General features: G+C 36.5%; 1 protein-coding gene across 1 annotated transcript in view; it reads left to right on the top strand.

Moving 5' to 3' along the window:
• sdt (MAGUK p55 family member stardust) overlaps positions 1–21,085 on the top strand; it is a 150,341-nt gene that overhangs the window by 17,475 nt on the left and 111,781 nt on the right. The window contains exon 3 of the mRNA XM_089246404.1: positions 14,031–14,088. Coding sequence (XP_089102530.1) covers positions 14,031–14,088 — 58 coding nt within the window. The remainder of the gene's footprint in view (positions 1–14,030; positions 14,089–21,085) is intronic.

Genomic DNA, 21,085 nt, shown 5'->3' with positions numbered 1-21,085 from the left:
GAGATATACAAGAAAAAACTATGGTTTCGGTTATTTGCGGATTTTCCCCGAAGCGTAACCCCCGCGAATACGGGGGCCGACTGTACAGGATAAAATATTATACAATGCCCATGAAGAATACTTATGGTTGTCTTATTCTAAGTATGGATAGCTTCTCGATTTACCCCAACATGCTTATCGTATTTCTTTTTAAACGTGTCAGTTCTGTTAGAATTTACTACGCCCGGGGGTAAGCTATTCCATTTATTAACAACCCTTAGAGAATTCTCTGCGACACCATAACCTCGCATTGTCCCTTACTAATCGATTCTGGCGTCCCCTTGTAAAAGCAGTCGATTGACGGTGTACTAATAATTCATGGATTCACCATCCCGTTGAAAATTTTGAACACTTCGATCATATCTCCCCGACACCTGCGTTCATTCAATGTAAACATATTCAAAAAATGAAGTCTCTCTTCATAACTCAAGCCCTTTCCAGCATGGCCCAGCCGTAATGTAGTCTGCTTATATCCCTCGAGGGACAGAGCGGGGGCCATGTTTGGTGTTTGTATAACTCAGTCCCCGCGTGCCAATAAGAACACCCGTAGCTCTTCTCTGCACCCCTTCAACCAAGTCTATGTCCCTCCGTGGGTATGGTCTCCAAAACCTTACAGCATACTCCAGTTCAAGACGAACTAGGCCTCGGAGAACGCGAAGAGACCTTTTTGAAATTGAAACCGAGTATCCCATTAGCTTTTTTGACCTTGCGTTTCTTGGTCAAAACCTAAGCCGCTCGTCAATAATGAGAATTCCCAAATCGGTGACCCTAGTTGCATCAGGGATAGTGACACCATACCAACTCGTAAGAGAACCGTGGTTGTTCGAACCAAAATGAGCGACCATGCACTTGTCAACACTAAACGCCATGCTCCATTCATTTGCCCATGAGGCAATCCTGTTTAAGTATGTCTAGAGCAGCTCCCAATCGCTTTCATTTCCGACTACTCCCATTAGCTTCACGTCATCTGCAAATTTTCTAGCAATCCCATCGATACCCTGATCGAGTTTATCGATAAAAAGTGAAAAAAGTATGGGGCCAAGGACACTTCCTTGAGGAACTCAACTTGTGACGTCTGTCCAACCAGAAAATTCCCCGTTCACCATAACTCGTTGTGCCCTATCTCTTAACCACGATTCTATCTAATTCAGCAAGTTGCCCCCAATTCCAGGCTCGTGTAAACGCTTCAAGAGTTTACCATGTTGGACCCGATCGAATGCCTTCTGGAAATCAAGGTAAACATCATCTACATTTTTGCTCTTACCCAAAGCCTTAGTCACGTGATCATAGAAGCAAAGGAGGTTAGTTACACATGACTTCCCCTTCCTGAACCCATGCTGATTATCCGACAATACATTATTCTCGTCTATCCACTTCACAAACTGCCTTTTGATGATAATTTCCAAAATTTTCGAGAAGGAGCTCGTTAAACTCACTGGACGATAATTGGACACAGCTTCTCTACCCTTTTTGAATATCGGAACAACATTAACAAGCTTTTAATTTTTTTATGACGATACCCTCAGCAACACCACTACTGTAAATCTGTGCGACTAGCCCCAACAATTCATAATACAAATACAACGCCACAACAGACAAAATGCCCAACGAGGTGGCTGATAAAAAGATGCCCATCAAAATATGGTTGTCATATATTTCAAAAATACAGCAACCCAATTAAAAATGCAATTAACACAAATTACAAACAATATATACACATGATAAAATATTATACAATGCCCATAAAGAATACTTATTGTTGTCCTATTCTAAGAATGGATAGCTTCTCGATTTACCCCAATATGTTTATCGTACTTCTTCCCGGCACATTCGCACATTCCCGGAGAACCCTGAGATAGATATCATCAGGTCGTGTTACTTTGCTTGCACATACATTTATTAGAAGATTTAGGACCTCCACGTCTTCCACTTGAATATCGTTGAGGATTTTATTACCCCATGCAACACCCGTACATTGAATATCATCTCTATTAAAAACCGACGCGAAAAAAGGTCATTGAAAGTACTACACATGTCTACATTGCTCTCTAACCTAGACCCTCCTATCGAGAGGGGGCCAACTGTCCCCTTACATCCATTATTGACGTATCTAAAAATTGATTTTGGGTCAAAGCCAATGTTATCTGCCAACCTAGATTCAACTTTCTTTTTACTATCCCTTATCGCTTTCTTCAAAGCTCTTCTTTTATCAGTAAACAATGATAGATTACCTCGTCCCCTTTTATATTCTCCGAATGCTTTTATTTTCAAGATAACGGTTACGCACGCTATCTGTGAACCATAGGGGGCGCGATGTTCAAACACGCTTTTTTCGAACAAAGGGTATGACGTCGTGCAAAACAGAGGACAGCTTCGTACTAAATTCTTCACATTGACTTACCACCCCTAATGATTCCAACCGGTCTTTCAAAACTTCCGCTAACCTCTGTATATACCGTAGACACGCAATATTAGTACATTTAAATTATGTCTGAGCAAAAAATCAAACTGCTTTTATCAACATATCATACCATGTCACACTTCACAAGATGAAATCCACACCGTACATTTGTGTCGGTCCTGTATTTTCGATAAAATTTGCAAAAAAATAAAGATTTTCTGAAATGTTCATGTTTTTATAGTATTTTTTTCAACATCAATAATGCTAAAACATTTTTAAAATTCCAAAAAAAAAAAAAAAAAATGAATGCTCGGGTCTGAAAAGGGTATGTGTTATTTAAATTTATCAATTTCATGAAATGAATATATAGTATAAGCCTTCCAGCTCTAATATGCGTGTATTTATGGCAAAAATGAAGTGTATCGTACAAAAGCCGATTGCGATCACTGAAGTTTCATTTGTTGCAGTTCTACAGAGACGATATCCATGCTATTGACCATCAACAAAATCAGTTTCGTTTCGCCATCAAATTCAATGTTGTTTCTGTTAGTAACTCGCGTAAATGATTCCTGTAATTGCACTGATCTCTCGCTTATGCGTTGGGGCAAAGGAATAAGGAAAAAAGATGCATAAGTGAGAGAGAGGCGTATAAATAAATGACATTATGCTATATCTTTGACCGGATGTGCAGAAAATTGTCTTATGAGTGACAATTAGTGAGAGATCACACCGTATAAAAGAAACTTTAAAACAACAGTTTATACAGGATGAAAACTTGAGTCTGTTTCTCACATGAAATAACTCGTAAACTGTTGACTAACGAAAGATACTTTTAATTCGAAAAGTATTTAAATAATGGGCCCATCTTATATGGGTCATTCATTTTACTAAGAACCTTATACGTACCGATATATATATATATAAAGTTTATTCTTTTTATACGTTCCCTCTGTGTTACAATGAGAAAGTTGTCGCCCTGTCTTTCCTGAGCCCAATAAAACAAACTCCATGCTTTTAGGTGCAATTATTCGCTGAGATATTTGAATTAAAAAATTACTGGAAATGAGGGAAAGTAGCGTATGAAGTATATAAGAAGCTCGTCTGTTAGTTTATGCGGTTCTTCCATTATTTTCAGTGTTTTTGAACTCAAACATCTCAGCGAATATTGCACTTCAATACATAGAATTGTTTTTTAATAGGCTCAGGAAAGACAGTGACAAAGTCCTTAGTGAAATTAATGGTCCATATAAGATGGACACGTTATTTAAATACTTTTTCTAATTGAAAGTATGTTTCTATAGCCACCGGTTTACCAGTTGTTTGAGGTGAAACAGACTTGAGTTTTTTACCCTGTGTATACGAGTATACGATGTTGATTAGCAAATGAAAAAAAAGCATACCATAAATTGAAGATGAATTGATCCTTATTGGGCTCATTTCAATGTCGTTCAAAGTTTTCTTTTCTCCTACCCTCTTGTGTGAAGAAACGCCAAGCAACTCACGAATTAATAACCGCTTCGCTTACAAGCCATTGGCAAGAAATTCGGATGATCTGTTTGACGAATCCGCGATAAATATGATAACCTTGTCCTAACCTAACCGCATGTTAAAAAAAAGAAGGAAAGAAAAGTAAGAGAAAAACAAATGAAAGGAAAACAGTATAATAAATTATATCTCTCATACTTATCTACACTCATGTCCATAAATTAAGGATAATGCCAGCTCCGGCAAATAAAGGTTCAGAAACAAAACAAACGTTACTTATTCATAAAGCCCATTTATTAAACAAAAGATAAAGAACAAAAACGATGGTGTATGTATGATACCATTCATAAAAACTACGATTTTTGCTCCCTGGAGCAATTGTGAAAAATATCTCCTTTACAAAAACTTACTATTACATGGTTGGTATGATGGTTAATACATTGTATGTCTCCCATGCGATGAAATACAGTCCGTACAACGCCTAGGCATGCTGAGTATCAAATTATCGATCTGATCTTGGCGAAGATCACTCCACTCAGCAAGCAATGCTCTCCGAAGTTCCGGTACACATGTAGGAGGTGGTAGACGGGCTGCAACTCGTCAGCCAAGCATGTCCCACACATGCTCTATCGGATTCAAGTCAGGTGAGAATGCTGGCCATTCTGTACGGGTTATATCCTCAGATTCAAGGCATTCGTTTACGATGTTTGCTCGGTGAGGACTGGCGTTGTCATCCATAAACACAAATTCTGCGCCCATGGCACCCCTAAACAAACGTACATGTTGTTCCAGAATGATGTCCCGATAAATTTGGGCTTTCATGGTTCCGGTTTGAACATGCAGATCTGTTCTGGAACACAGTATAATTCCACCCCAAACGAGCAATGCTGCACCACCGTAACGGTGTCGTTCAATGATGTTGTCTTGGTTGTATATAGGTATTGCTGCTAGAAGTTTTTGAAAAAAAGTGGTGCATCTGATCATGAAAAAATGAATGTTTCACTGATTGTAAAAAATTTTCTAGTTAGGATGACAAGAAAGGTTATTCAAAACAGTACATTCAAGTTTTGTGTTGTACGATCGATGTCTCTATTTAGATCCTAAATTACCACATTCCAATTCTGTATTGTGTGAAAAAAGGATGGATCTTTTGCAACTTCTCCTTGAAAATAATATATTGACAACAGTATCAGCAGATAGTGCAAAACAGCAGTTTGTAGAGGTTGTCAACAAAGTGAAAACGGAATGGAAAGACATTTTCGCTAAATTTTCAGCTAAAGGGACAAAACTAGATGTATTTTTTTCCACTCTTTTAGACAAAGATAAATCTACCACGTAAAAAATCATCCACATGCGTCCTCTGTGTCATAACTATTCGCTTATGGCACTGAGCGCCTTACAGAACTCTTGTGAACAATTTTACTTGTTTGCCACCATTCCTTATATACGCCCCCCCCTTACACTCTCGTCATTGTGACGTACTATCGGCATCATCTGGTGGCTTCCTGAAATTTGCATATCATTCTTGCAGATGTGCGTGATAATTCTACAGGTGAAATTTTTACTTTAGATTTCGATTTCAGTGTGATTCTGAATTATCCTTAATTTATGGACATGAGTGTATTTTATCTGTTACACTATTATCTCTCCCCTCTCTTCTCTGTAATACTTACAGATAATAGAGTAGATACGAAGTAGATTTCTCTTTTCACCCTCACATACCTGTTCTCTTTCGCTCGTAGAAGGATACACAGTTCACGTAGGTAAAAGAACTTTTTTTTTTCGTAGGGTTGCAACGAAGCTTCGCGGTGATGAGAGAGGAAAGAAAACAGCGAGAGTTTGTTTGACTTTATTCCACTGGCGTTTGGATGCAATATTACGACCTTGATCGTAAAGTGGTTAAATTTCTTGCTTTATCCGAACTGATTTTCCGCTCTGACATCTCTACAAACTTTTTGTTCATTTGGCTGAAATACGCTGTATAATTTTGTTTGTTTTTGTTTCTTTTTGAAAAATTTGAAGAATGCCATACAGTTACGGGTGGTCTTGAGCTGTGACCCGTGTGACCTTACGGGACGTCCCTCCTAGTTCAAAATCAAATGGCGGAAAAAATCGGGGGAAAATGATTTCTGTCCGTGACCATGAAATGGCGAAAAAATATTTAAAAAAACAAAAAAAAAACTTTGTAATGAATTTGTTGGGATGGGGATAAATTTGGAGAGGGTTGGGGGATGCAAAAATAGGTTTCGCATGGGCAGAGATTCCTCGAGCCGTTCCTGTATACAGTACATGTCAATAAACGTCGTAGTGATGTCGATTGTAGGGATATCGGTTACAGGAAGGTATTTCGCGACCCCATTTCCCGAGGGATTTTTATCCTAGCAATGATTCGGTTAGGGTTCACTTTCGAGAATACCGAGGCACTCGGGAAGTTTTATGGATTTATGAAGGCATGAGTTAATGCCATTTGTTTATACGTTATAAGTACATACGGAAATTTTTCTTCCGCATGATAGGGACCGGTTTTTCGGAGGGGAGGAAGCTGATAGTACTGGACTAAACCTTGTGATTCTGACATATATATTGTCGTAAGTCGCCCCCCATGGCTACGACCTTGATACAAAGAATGTGAATCAGTTTGCTAGGGCCGTCGCCAGAAATTTCTATCGGGAGGAGGGGAACCAAAGTCATAGAAAATAGAACTTAACCATTTACTACAATCATTTTCTTACATTTCGTTGGGGGGGGGGGGATTCCCCCGAAATGTATAGGAAATTACATGCTTAAATCCATTGATTCCCCCATCCTCTCTCGCTAAAGCCTTGGTGTTAGATAACCTAGAAATAGAGGTATGAATAAGGGAAAAGACAGGGGTTTCCAGAATTGGAAGGGGGCATGGGCTGTTGTTGCTCGAACAACCCCAGAATTGATTCAGAAAACAGTCTCTCATAAAAAGCTCAAGCCGTGCATCCATTTTTATAGGTCAAAAAACACTTCTGATGCCCCTGGTTCAAGGGCATCAAAAGTATTTTTGACTGTATGCCTACAAGTTTGACTCAAAATTAGCTAAATCGAGAAGTCGACCAGAATTTCATAACGAGTGCAATTTAATAAAAAAAAATACTATCAACATATACATATGAACTATCACACTCTGTTATCCACCCTCTCCTCGCAAAGCCTATATCCGCTTATGCTTGTTCCGATAACTCAGGGTGCCACCGAGAGGCGTAACCCAGGGCCATAGGGAGCTCGTGCCCCCCCCCCCCCCCACCAAAGATGATCGAAAATTAAAAAAATATTTTTTGAGTACTTTTGTAAACAATTAGAACGGCGGAAAAAAAATTAATACACAATAAGGGTCCATGGGGAAAATGACTTTACAGCAAAAATTAGATTTTGAGAAAAACTAGTTTGAAAATTGGGAATACAATAGTTTTCGCCCATTTAACCTAAACTTTATTGCTATTTTTTTATGGCTTTAAAGTTGTTCTACTCCAAAAATTAATGCACGTGGGGATAGTATTCCTTGAAAGCTACAAGCAACTGCTATCTCATTTTCGAAAAAAATGCTGTAAAGTCGTTTTTCCTCTGGACTCTTCATATATGCTATCTTAATTTATATTGATTTAAAATTCTTTTTGAGTAACTGAAAATATGCTGTCTTTGTGTGTGTGGAAGAGATTTGTAATGCAGTAAACGTAAAAGATTTGGAAATCTTTGCATTAAAGGGCGAATTGGGCACCCGTACCTTAGCAATATGCCCGTCACTCCTGGTTGCGGACCTGGCACCAGGTTCTAAACTTCATTGCAGTTTGGCCAGACTTCGAAAAAAAAACATACGTTATAATTATTCATATTTTTGCTGTTGCAGATTGAATTAAATCACTCAGCATGAAATTTTCCACACTTAGCCTATCAAATGGCATTTAACCTTTTACTTTTCTTGTTTTAACCACTTTCAATTTAGACTTAGCAAAGTGAAATAGAAAAGGTCTTTTTCACTTCTTCTGTAGCTTGAATTCTTACTTGTCTATACTTTAATAAGTTCATAATTATGCTGATCGAATGGTTACACATCATTCTTAATCACAACTGATAAAAAAAATTATTCTTACACACTAGCGCAAAACAAGCATTCGAGAATTTCTCCAGGTTTAGTTTTAGAATCTTCACATTCCCCTTCCCAATTTTCATCTTCCATCAGATTCACTCCTAGACCACTTAGTTCTTCCTCAAAGGCAGTGACTTATCTTTTCATGCAATCCTAAGTCTTGATAAATAATTTTGACAGTGTTGTGTGATCATTTGAGACCATTTGACCATAATGTATCATATAGGTCTGTCGCGGCGTTTCTTAACCTCCTAACCCAGGGACCAGTAAAATGTCTGAAACAATTCAACAGGCGAACGATAATAACTTATAGCAACATTTTTGGTGACGATTTGCAATGTTCCATATTTTGCCGTATTTAAGATCTCAATTTGCCGAAAATACAGGGCATATAAATGCAGGAACAAAATAAAGTTGAACTTGGTTAATTCGAAGTTCAAAGGAACAGCAAAAAAATAAATCTGCGTTAGAATCTCGCGCGATCGAAGTGAAACTTCTAGGTTTGGCATGACTAGATTTATGAATTTTCGGAAATTTGTAATTATAAATATTCGTATGTAATAAATTATGTCAAATAAAGTTTACAAATGCATTAAAAACAGCTTGCACACATGATAAAATAACCCGACATCAATAATTGAATAAAAGTTTATTCAAAATAAAAAATTGTAAATTGCATTATGACAACGCAACCGATTAGGAGCTGGCACTGTGATGCAACAAAACTTGCGTTCGCGTGCAAAATATACTCTTGGGGGGGGGGGGGGAGAAATGTAATCAACTTTTTTTGCCTGCGAGACAAACCGTCCAAATCAACCTCCCTCTCCAACTTAATGTTCTTACATGGTCAAACCGCTATTGACATCTCCCACCATCACAACCCATCTCCTTCTCGGACCTTCATCGCACAGTCAGAGAAAAAAGAAAGCGTTTCACTTTTTGTGATGGTTTCCTTTTCCTCACAGAAATTCACTCTTACGTCGCTTTCACTGTTATGTCGCTATAGAAGTTTCACTTTAAAAAGTTCGAATTATCCAAATTTTGAATTATCTAACTCATCAATTGAAGCGCTAATTTCAGAAACCCCATAAGTGCAGAATTTCTAATTCATAGATAATCAAGGAAAACCTTCTCTAACTTGACTAAAAGCAAAATTTTTTCTCGTTCTCAATGGGGCCAGGTATCTCATGTAGATAAGTGCTTCTAAATCGGATCCTTATAGACTATGTCAGAGAGGATTAAGCGCGCACATCTTACAAACGAATTAAGACACGAAGGACGGCGGCACAGCGGTTATTAACAATTTACAATTAACTTTTAAAATTTTATTGTAAAATTAAAACATTAAAATAAAATAAAATAATTGAAAATTAACGATTAACCATGATTACTTTAGACTTTAAGATATGCTACACAGCAATAAGGGCTGCGTGCAGGCAGAATATAATTTTACATTGAGAATTATCGGTTGTAGCGAGCGAAGCGAAGCGGCGACGTAACATAGCTGTCTTTTTATACACAACGCACATTTCACAATCCGAGGAATATGCAAATGACAGGAACGGTGCAACCACCGAAGATCGGTTGTGACGTAGGTTAGCAGTGACTCTTTGTACGTCACTACAAGCAGGAACATTCCCCGAAGCGGTGACGTTAGCGTACCGCCACAAATTCCTGAATGTGAAGGACTGTTCTATACATAAAATAAAAACGTGATATATATACATATTCATTAAAGTTCAGGGGAGAGGGGTTAAAAAAATTCTCTCCTCTGCTCTGTTATGGGGTTTCTGCAATAAAATTTACATCATGGTTTTTCTATTTTTATGATAAGTAATTTCAGATTCATAAGTTCAGTTTGGAGTAAAAATCAAGAAAGTTGACTTTCTAATAACGTTGAATTTTATTTTGTTCAATTACAGATATTTTGTAGAAATAAGATAATCATATGTAATATCATTCAATGCTCTGCATACACACGACACATTCACACTATATGTAAACATATAAATATGTTAGTCGGAATCTCTTCTTTAATTTTAACTTCAGATGCCGGCCAACTTAAAATCATATTGTAGAATTCAGCATAGTCTGTGGTATATTCAACAAGCATTTGCAGATTATCAATTTTTTTCTTGTTGATTGAGATTTTTGCAGCAGGGTAGGCTTTCGTAGTTGGCAGTTCAAGAGAGCGAATGGCCTTCAAAATAACTGTTGATGTGGTCAAGCCATTAATGAACGTCTTGGCTTTCACTTTTCCAGATAAACCAGGGCTGAAGATTAAGTGTTCGTACGTAGATATTTTAAATGGGACTCTTTTCTCCTTTCGAGTTGGCGGTTTTCTTGTATGAGCATGGCCTCTACTTTTCAAAGATACTTATGTTTTTATTTTCCACAAATTGAGTAGAAATTACTTCAAATTTCACTCAGAACTTCTTTGGTGCAAAGTTTGAAACACTTGGTGGAACATTTGCAATTGATTTGGTCAGGAGTTTTCTGAGTGATTGTCTTACCTTTGTAAGTGGCACATCCTTTGTCCTAAACTCGTGATTTGTACATATTATGTTTGTAAGTGCCTGGATTAACGACACTTTTTCTTTAGTTTCCACGTCTGACTGCGATTATTTAGACACTTTTTTTAAACTTAAAAACAGAGAACGGAAAATAATCACTAGAACCCTCAAAGCAAACTTTCAAGACACAGAATAATCAGAAACGACCTATTTTAACCCTTTTTAAGTCTCATGAAACCCGCCAATGACGTCAGTGCTGCTAACTGTTACAAGTGTTTAACTCCCGTAAGTGATGTCACTTGTAGGGTTCCTGCACTAAACCAATATATATATTTCAGGTACGCAAAATGGGGGTATACAGAACGTTTTTTCAGTGAGCTTCTGCAACAAACGAAGTGTCTATCAATAAGAAACCAGTATTAACTCAATTGTGAATTTTTTTTTTGTTGGTTATGGTATTTCTGAAATAATCGCTTCAATTTAGGACACTGGTTCTCAAGATTTTGTCATCCTCGGCTCCCTTGCCAAATTCATGGTGTGCCTGCGGCTCCCTAGAATAATTTGATATTTTCCCATATAAGTGAACCACTTCAAAGCATAAACAAGCACACAAATCTTTATCTCCGGCTCGCCTCGACGCAGGTTGGTGACGTCCCTAGGACTCCTGACACATACTTTGGGAAACGGTGGTTTAGAATAACAATACTTTCATCAAAAAACAAAAATTCCTAATAATAATAAAAATGTATTGAATGTCCTGACTAACTATTGACAATTTCCCCGTTGTTGCAAGTAATGTTGAAACATAGTCGTGTTGCCACAGTGATGGTCGGCTGAAGTTGGTTTTCCGTGGTTCCCAACTACGAGGTTCGAAACCGAGCCGATCTCCGTTAAAATGTCTCGTCACAGAGAACAGTACAAATACTAATCTTTACACACCACTCATAATTCGAAAAATAGGTGGAAAATGGCAGCACAATAACAGGCATTACACAGAACCAAACTTCACGTCAGGTTTACAACATATACACGCACATTCCAACATGTACTCATTGGTTAGAAATTCCAGAGAGGAATATAGACGTGTTGCATGTGTGGTTAAGTACTAGTAATGCAAACTTCGAATTATCCAAATATGAAGAAAAAAATCGAATTATACAGGTAATTTCAACATCAAACTGTACAGAAACTAAATGGAATTCCTAAAATTTGAATTAGTCAAGTTCGCCCGTTTATATAATATAGAAATGTCCCATATTCTAAGCGACATTCCTATATTTTGGTAATTCTACTTTTTCAATACCGACTTGTCTGGTTTTTTTCAACGAAGCTTATTTGAATTTGTAATCTTTACTAAAATTGCGAATTAAGGTAATTTTCATTACTTACAAATTATATTAAGATAATTATGATAACAAATATTCATCCAAACAATATTTGTCATGTTCAAAGTTTCGCTTGCCATTTCAATTCACTGCGATTTCAAGTACTTTCATTTTCCGTTAGTTGGTAAATTTTAAGCATAATTAGTGATTTTGCCGACGCAAATGGCATCGTATTTGGTAACAATTTGCGATGTTCCGTATTTGACCGTATTTCTTAGGTGATCATGTAAGGTCAATATTAAGTCATGATGAATGTTTTTTTTTTCCTTGTACATTTTTCTTTACTGCGCTTTGCCGCAGTTCTTCATCTTTCCAACCTTCAGCAGTTTCAGCAACGATGATCGGATTCGCAGAAATTGAATTTTTTTGTTACAATTAGCGATATCCCGTATTTGGATCGTATTTTTCTCGTTGAGATATTGTTACCTATTGTACGAGGGTCTAATTTTATATCTGAACCCGTAAGAATATTACTGATATCAATCACAACAACCTCTTCATCCCTAAACCGAAACTGGCATTTAACCCCTCAAGCCCGGAGGAGAGTTGAATGAATCCCATCGCGTAGGTCGGAGGAGATTAAAATGAAATCACCGGTTTTTGCAGATGTTTAGTTGAAAAATTATAGCTTTCAAACTAATCACTGAATTAATTTGAATTTTTTTATGTTTATAAAATAACGTCTTGTCTATATTATATAGTATCTTCTGTATTATCTAAATTTTTTTAATATTTTTTTTGGCAATTTTTTTTCCTTCTACCTCGTCCCGAAAATCGGATTTATAACTCAGCCTCGTTGCTGTAACAAAGAAGTACTACCTCAATTAAACAGCATTTTAGCTCAAAGGGACTTAAACACGCTCTTTACAATAATAATTATACAGGGAGTTTTAGCTCAACGGGATAAGACATGCTCTTTACAATAATATCTCAGATGCCTACGTGTTAAGCAGCAAACGTTCATCACTCACAATAAAGTATGATAAATGAAAATAATTTAATAATTATGATTGTAAGCCACCATTATTTCTTTTTCGAATGATACCAAACATGCAGAGATCGTGAAATAATGGTCTAAAAAATTGTAAGATTTGCAGTTGGTCGCCGACGCCATGTGAAGAGGGTTTGGGCAAAAAAAATTTTTTTTTTTATTGATTTTTGTTTGTTGTATGTCAAAATGCCCCTTAAAAAGAAAATTTTATTTAAAATTAATTAACTAATTAATTTGGGTGGCTATCTTTACTAAGACCATTGGTGTTAGGTTCTCATGTGTACCAAAGGTCTTAACTTGTAAAAGAATCGTTTAAAACCATTCAAGTCCGTTAAACCTGAGGGTCCATGTATGTGGACCTCTGGAACGAACGGAATAATAATTTTTCATTCAGTTGCAATTGAATTAGCAAGTCTACCTGTGGATCACCTGTGCCATCAGCCTAATCGCGTACGCTCGTGTTTCATACTTGGCCTGAAACCTTCAAGCGTTCTATACATGAGGAATGCCGAATTTCTTACTTAGCTGGTAAAAAATTAAATCTTTTAAACTTTTTTTTGTCCTTGAGAACGGACGAAAGTGGGGAAGAGGATGATTCTTTCGGCTTGAAGCTAGTCTCTAAGTCATTATATGTATTTACAGTCGTCCCGCTTATAAAATATTCCAAAAAAACGTTCTAAGCGGGAAATCTTGAGTATAAATGAGTTGGGACTACGAAAATAAGTCGTAGTAAGTGGGAACGTTATAAGCAGGATCCACTGTATTTCTTCATTTTTTTTATTTCGTCTGGCTACTTGTAGAAAAAATGAGAAAGAATCCAGTTTGCTCTTTTCTTTGGATTCATTTGGCGATGGCGTAGCGTTAAGACATTCACTCGTTTGGCAACTTTTTGCTTGCGTACTGATTTCACTTTCGCTTCGAAAAGACGACGACGTCGATCCAAGCCGAAGCTACTACCAACTGGTTATTAGTGTTGTTCGTGGCTTTATAACGTGAAGAATTCGTTTCACTTTCTCCCGAATGCTCAAATTTCAGTTTGCGTTTATGTACATTTGTTTAAATAATTTACTGAAAGCGAGTTGTTTGTTTGCTTTTGTTTTAGTGCATACGTTCGAGGACTATATGCTTACGGGTGAAAAGAAAGACGTCCTGCAAATTGGGTAAGTTATAAACTTGTTTTGAATTTAGAAAGAAAAATATCATGTGCTTAAAAAAACAAGAAATTAAACAAAGCATACCGCGAAGATTGGGGTCAAATTCCTTTTGTTTTTTCTAAAAGAGGTGTTAAGCAATTGCTTATACCGTTCATTTTGTAATCAATGCTTTCATTTCTATCTTTAAAATTCAACTGCAGTGATATTCCTGCAACCGCTGCGATTATAGATGGAAGGTTTTCAGTGTATATGCACTCAAGTCATACCATGTAATACATGTTTTCCACAAATGCGAGTGCATCGTTTGACAGCGCATTACGCATGTATTAATGGGTTTTCGATAGTGTTTTGATGGCCAAAGATGTTCGTTTATGGAGGCGATCGCATCACATTGGCGTTTGTTATAGTTTTGTCAGCATCATTGGAGTTTTGAAAACATTCTTTTATGACGAACCCGACGCCAGAAGAAGAAAAATCAATAAATCTTCAATTATATAAAGAATGTTTACCCAATTCTTTTTTTATTTCCCCAGAAAATCAGTTTTTTATTTTTTATTACAAAAATTTATCTTAGTTTTTTATTTGGAGTAAAAAGATAAAAAAACTCGAATCTTATAATGTAAGTATACATTTCATGAACATCTTGATATATGAGCTACATGATTTATCTTTAGGCTCTGGAAAATTTGGAATTTCAATTGTTTTTAAAATTGATCAAAATAAATTGATTGAACCTAGCTGAGCATTGCTGGATAAATTTTAATTCCGACGTCGAAATGGTACGAATTCTGTTATTCAACTCCCTTTATGTTTACATTGGATGAACGCAGGTGTCGAGGAGATATGATCGAAGTGTTAAAAATTTTCAATGGGATGGATAGGATGGACCATGAACTTTTAGTACACCGCCAATCGACTGCTTTTACAAGAGGACACCAGTATCGATTGGTGAGGGACAATGCAAGGTTATGGTGTCGCAGGGAATTTTTCTCTAATAGGGTTGTTAATAAATGGAATAGCTTACCCCCGGAGGTAGTAAATTGTAACACAATTGACACGTTTAAAAAGAAATACGATAAACATGTTGGGGTAAATCGATAAGCTATCCATACTTAGTATAAGACAACCATAAGTATTCTTTATGGGCATTGTATAATATTTTATCATGTGTATATATTGTTTATAATTTGTATTAATTGCATCTTTAATTGGGTTGCTGTTTTTTTCAAAATATATGACATCCATATTTTTATGGGCATCTTTTTATCAACCACCTCGTTGGGCATTTTGCCTGTTGTGGCGTTGTATTTGTATTTATGTCACCAGCCAATCCACAGTAGAAAAAATAATTTTCTTCAATATGAAAAAACTAAAAAACGACACGTTTGATCAGTTTGGTCCATAAATTTTCCATACATCTGTTGGCTAACGGTGAGATTGAGCACATAATTTTATCAAGTGATTCAATACTTCTGTAATAGACGATCGATTACATGATGACATGAAATGCAAAATTGAAGCCACCATACAACTTGATGCCCAACGAGGTTGCTCATGGGTGAAACAAGCTGGTATTGAAAATTATTTTTATTCATCCTTGAATATCATACAATCGATGTCCGTGATTATAAAGGAAAACGATGAAACCTAGAAAAGAAAGACAAATTGTAAATTGTCCATTTTCATGTGGTACTTATTTAAGGATGGATAGTTTCCCGATTTTTTTCCCACAAGGAATATCGTATGTATTTTCTTTTGAACATGCCAATTGTGAAAAAATTAAGCAGGGACTAGTTGGGGGTAAATGGGGGTTCGTGTCCCGTGCGGAAAATTTTAGGACAAACAAAAAACACCATTATAAAAATCGATTACTTTTACAATATAGAGGGGACGGCAAAATTACGTTTACTTCCCCCGCCCCGACAAACTTCTAGTCATGGACCTGAATTAAGTGCTATTGAAGACACTGAGTAGCAGGATCTCCTCCCCCGATCCAATATTTTAGTGTAAAAAACGAAAAATCCTCTCTTGAGAAGAAAATGACCCCCCCCTCCCCCAAGAAATTCCTGCTTACGCCTATGTTTGGAGGGAAAACTATTCCATATATACCTTTGCAATATCAGAGAGCGAAAAACTTCGTAAGGCCCAACAACCTGTAATTGTTCCGAATCAAAACTAATGTCCTTTCCTCAAAACTTAAAATTAACGGCATATGCAGCAATAAACCCGATTTATGCGCGAACTCGGAGTTGAGGTGATTTCTGTGAAAACGTCGCATCTATTGAATTCGAGCATATTCACGGGATTATTGTTGAGATGATAAATATTATTCAGTAAAGAGATTAATCAAGTAAGAATTCTTTAGTCTATCAGAATACTCTATTATAAGTAAATAAAACTACGCTGGTTTTCCAAAAACTCTTCAGGATTTGTCATGATTTTAGAAATTAAATCCTAAAGCTTTCATAGCATATTCTACTACGTATGACGTTTGTTTATATAGATTTTAGGGCAATACAGACTTTTCTAGGAATATGAGTGCAGCCACAGGAAGTGGAATGGTGACCAGTAGAACGCGATGAGACTTTTTTTAAAACTTGAACCCAACATTCTCTATTAACTTTTTTGACCTCCGCAGAACAGTGTTTTGAAAAAATTCGATAAAATATTCCGAAATGTTTCATATAAGGATATAAATACAGTCAAATATCGATTAATCGAATGTGCAAGTGCCGACGAAAACTTCAAGTCATTTCGACTCATCGGAAATACGATTTTCGAGGGAGAATGAAAAGATTTGTTAAAATAGCAGTGCTCTATTTGCGAATATCGTATGGGTAAAAATGTCAGACTACTGAACATACAAAAATTGTCAATGAATAATTATTGAATGAAAATATTGGGGAAAAACATGGACGTACGTACAGTGTCTCCCACAATCGACTGACGGTTTTCAAAATGGGATTGCAAGAAAACGGTGACACATATTAAAATCATTCTTGCGGAATATAAATGTGCGAAGTCGGGAATTTCAGATACGTCATTAATGTTACAAGAGAAATGTATATTTATTAAAATAAAAAAAAATTAGCTTTTTATATGGACACCCTGTGCCCGAAACCCAATGTGAGAAAGTCATTGCCCTGTCTCTCTTGATGCCAAAAAAAATTCACTTTTCCTAGCGCAGAGGAAAGACTGGGGAACAACTTTCTGATTGGGTTGGTTTTTGGGCACAGTGTCCGTATAAAAAGTTGGTTTTTTTTAATAGCCATACATCCCCTTTCAACATGAATGAAGTACAATTCCTGACTTCGCACATTTATATTCCGCAAGAATGACTTTAATATCTGTCACCGTTTTCTAGCCATCCCATTTTGAAAACTGTCAGTCGATTGTGGGACACTGTATAATCAGTACATTTATACACAATGTTTGTATGTATTAAACTTATAAAGAGAAAGCAAGATCATTTTCTATAAAGAAAATTCGGTTATTTTTTTGCCCTTCGTTTCATTCACGCCTGAAGAGAGTCTTGCAAGATATATTTGGAGGGTAAGGAGCCTGTGAAGGAGAGGGAACTTATCGTCCTCCATCTTTGAACAAAAAACTCGTTTACCGCTCCAAGTGACGTCTAATTGTATAAAACAGCATGGTAGGGAAGAGCGATTGACTATAGCGATAATACTGACGCTACACATTTACTCAAACATAGCGGATGAGTCTGCCTAGTGTTTCAAGGTAGCTTTATCGCAGGAATGTCTCACTTTTCACGTGCAGTGTAGTCTCGATAATCCGAGCTTAAAGTGACTTCGGCCTACTGAAAATTCGGATTATTCGAAAATGAATAGAAACGACTTTCTAAGGCCGAGATTATACTATAAAAGTTTGATAAAGAAACAACCAATAGGCCGATTAGTGGTTGCATTTTTCAAATTTTATAAAAGAACTTTTCTAAAACCCTTACAGTGTAATCCCGGCCTAAGTGGAGGGGGCTGGCTGCAACTAGGGGGAGAGCAATCTTGTCTAGTTCCCCGGGCGCTAGACCAGAGGGGACGCAAATTTCACCTTTTAACCTCTCATGGGGTGCCAAATTGCGTGTTTGCCCCGGCTGACCAAGAATCTAGTTGTGACCCTGGAAAGGAGGTTCTTGCTCCTACCTATTTTGTTCCTAATTCAAACGCTTAATTTATTGCACAACTGTCTGGACCTATAGACTGGGTTAAGGGAGGCTGACAGAGGCTGCACGCCCTAGAAGACACGATATTAATTTATTTTATATTTTTTTGCGCTATAAATTTACTATAGGGGGGTCTGGGAATTTATTGAAGCCTCCAGTCTAGGGATCAAAACCTCCTTTCAACTGAACTTATTTGCATTCGTGAGAAAAAATGATACATAACTTATACATGGCGAAAAACAGAATTGAAAAAATTTGAATTCCAGAACCTCGGATTATCCGGAACCTCGAAGTTTCGAGACTACTGTACGAATCTTTTGTTTTAGATTTGTTATTTCTTCCCATTACATCGATAATTCGTTCTTTCTTTAAAATCTGAAACTCTCAACTTTCACTTCGACATTTTCGAAAAATCTTACGCGCAATCAAGATTTGTTCTGACGTTTGAACACTGCGTTCACTCGCAACTGAGCAAAAGCGAAATGACGATATTGACGTGACCAGACATGAAACAAAAGATTTGTTAGCATAGTGACTAATGACTGAGTTGATGGTCATTAGTTTATCTACAAAATTGGCGAAGAGAAAGGTATTCCTGAAATTACGTGCACACTATCTATTATTCTTCACTAAGTGGATGAATGCGTTTTCTTTTCTTTTTTTAAATTCATCTCATATCCGAAAACTTCAACATAGAGGAAGAAAGCTTCGAGTTAAGGAGAAATTTTAACACTAAAATAACATTGAAGATTTCGAAGTCGATAGAAGACTTCGAACAGAACTGAACAGATATTCGATCCATCGGGGTTCGGACTTATTGTGAAAAAAAATTCACTGTACCTTTCTCTCCTTCAAAACAAATCCTTTAACCCATGAATTTTTTATTTACCTATTCCGTATCCGAAATCCATGTACTGTTACCATATGGTCACCACTTCGATGCATACCGTAAACTAGGGGTAACTTCAGGACAAGTATTGCACAATTTTGAATATGGTATCCGTACTGTAACTGTTAGCAACATGACTTCTGGGGGAAAATATAGCTATAACCCTCGGGTTATTCTTACCATGCCCGATTATTTAAAATTATTTTTAAATTATATAGGGAGCGAGACAATTGATTTGAACTGTAGAACAAGTCTTTTTTTTTTTTCTTACTCTAAAAGCCATATTAGTATCCTTGTGTCTGATTGTTACTCCAATACTAGCTTGTAGAAATTTTACAAGAAGTGTCTTTTACAATGAAAAAACAGTAATTTTTCTTCAGTTTGTTTCTTAAAAACATTTTTTTAAGTTTTTCTCCCTGTAATGTTCTTTTAAAGTTTAAGAATTAGAAATTTTATTTCATACAGCTTTTCAACAGTTAAATAAAAAAAACAAATGAAATGAACCTTTCTTTCAAACCGAGCACAACTCAGGTCTATCACCATCTATGGGCGATTTACTACCTTGTGAGTAGTGCCGGAAGCGTAACTGTGTGTGTCCCAAACTGTCTGAGTGCGTATGTAGTGGTGTTGGATTTTTCAGTGCTGCCATCTATATTTCAGAAGGGAAGTGAGTGATGTGTTATGATTGAATTACATTTGTACTGTTTGTAGGTCTGTTGCGAGACTTTTTGAAGGGGAGATCGGCTCGCATTCGCGCTTTGAAGTTGGGAACCACAGAAAACCAACTTCAGCTGACCACCACTGTGGCGACGGTGGGGTTCGAACCCGGGACCTCGCGACGCAAGTCCGCCAAGTGACCACTCGACCACCACAGCGGCCAATGAAATGAACCTGAAATAAATAATAAGTCAAGTTAAAAGCTATCTTTTCTTGAAATGTGATGGGTTTTTAAGATTGAAATTTCTTCACTTCGTATTTACAACGTTTTATTGAGACACAAAAATAGGTGAAAATTTTACAAATAATAAATTAACATTAAATGAAACTTATTTCTTCATGTCGACTAGAAACAAATAAAGGTATAGGAATTTCTTTTATCAAATTCGAAGCAGGGTACCAAAGTTTGTCCTCTTCGAATACTTTCCTGCCTTCTGCGCACAATTAGCTTTGAATTTCGAGTTGGACATTTTATTTATTTTGCCAGTGTAGATTCTTCCACCGTATTTTACAATTATCGAATTGCCAAAGTTTGGACAGCTGTGTCCTAATGTTACCCCGTCAAATGTAATATGTTTACATATTATTGCGTGAAAAATTTACCTAATTAACATAGAAATATTTCAAACAGTAGAATAATAATCATAAAATTATATATATGCATTGAATAATTATTATTTGTGATTCCACTTGACGTACGATTTTGACTAATCAAAGTTTCAAGAGTTTTCACGAAGTTATCATAACCACTAAATAAATGAAACAAGGCGCCAACAATCAGAAGTACCACTTAAAGTATACAATAAAACCTCGGTTAGTCGTCACCTCAAGTTATCGAAAAATTATGACGGCTTAAGCGGAGTGCCGTCAGTTTTAATGTGCAATGTTGTGAAAATCGTATAAATTCAAAGTAATATAAAATTTATTAAAGTATGAATCAAAATAAAAATATTAATAAAATTTATAGATCGCGAAATAATAGCAATTTTTACCTTTTTTTTATCTTTTATTACTTAAATTATTGTGGTAAAATGTACTGTACACTTTGATTTATACTGGTAATTTTTAATTTAGACTAACAGCAACTGTTAGTCTAAAGCAGTTTCCCAAACTTTTTGTTCCATCGCCCCCTTCTTCAGAGAATTTTTTCTCTCATCGCCCCCCAACTCAAGTGAACCCATAGGATCCAATGTTATACCCGTGGCTTCTATCGCCCCCTT

This window comes from Pholcus phalangioides, unplaced genomic scaffold (assembly GCF_987345545.1).
Source record: "Pholcus phalangioides strain wild (caught in Gottingen) unplaced genomic scaffold, Ppha-v1.0 ptg000017l_1, whole genome shotgun sequence".
NCBI classification, from domain to species: Eukaryota; Metazoa; Arthropoda; class Arachnida; order Araneae; family Pholcidae; genus Pholcus; species Pholcus phalangioides.
The sequence above is the reverse complement of the archived record's forward strand: the minus strand, read 5'-3'. Positions and strand labels throughout refer to the sequence as shown.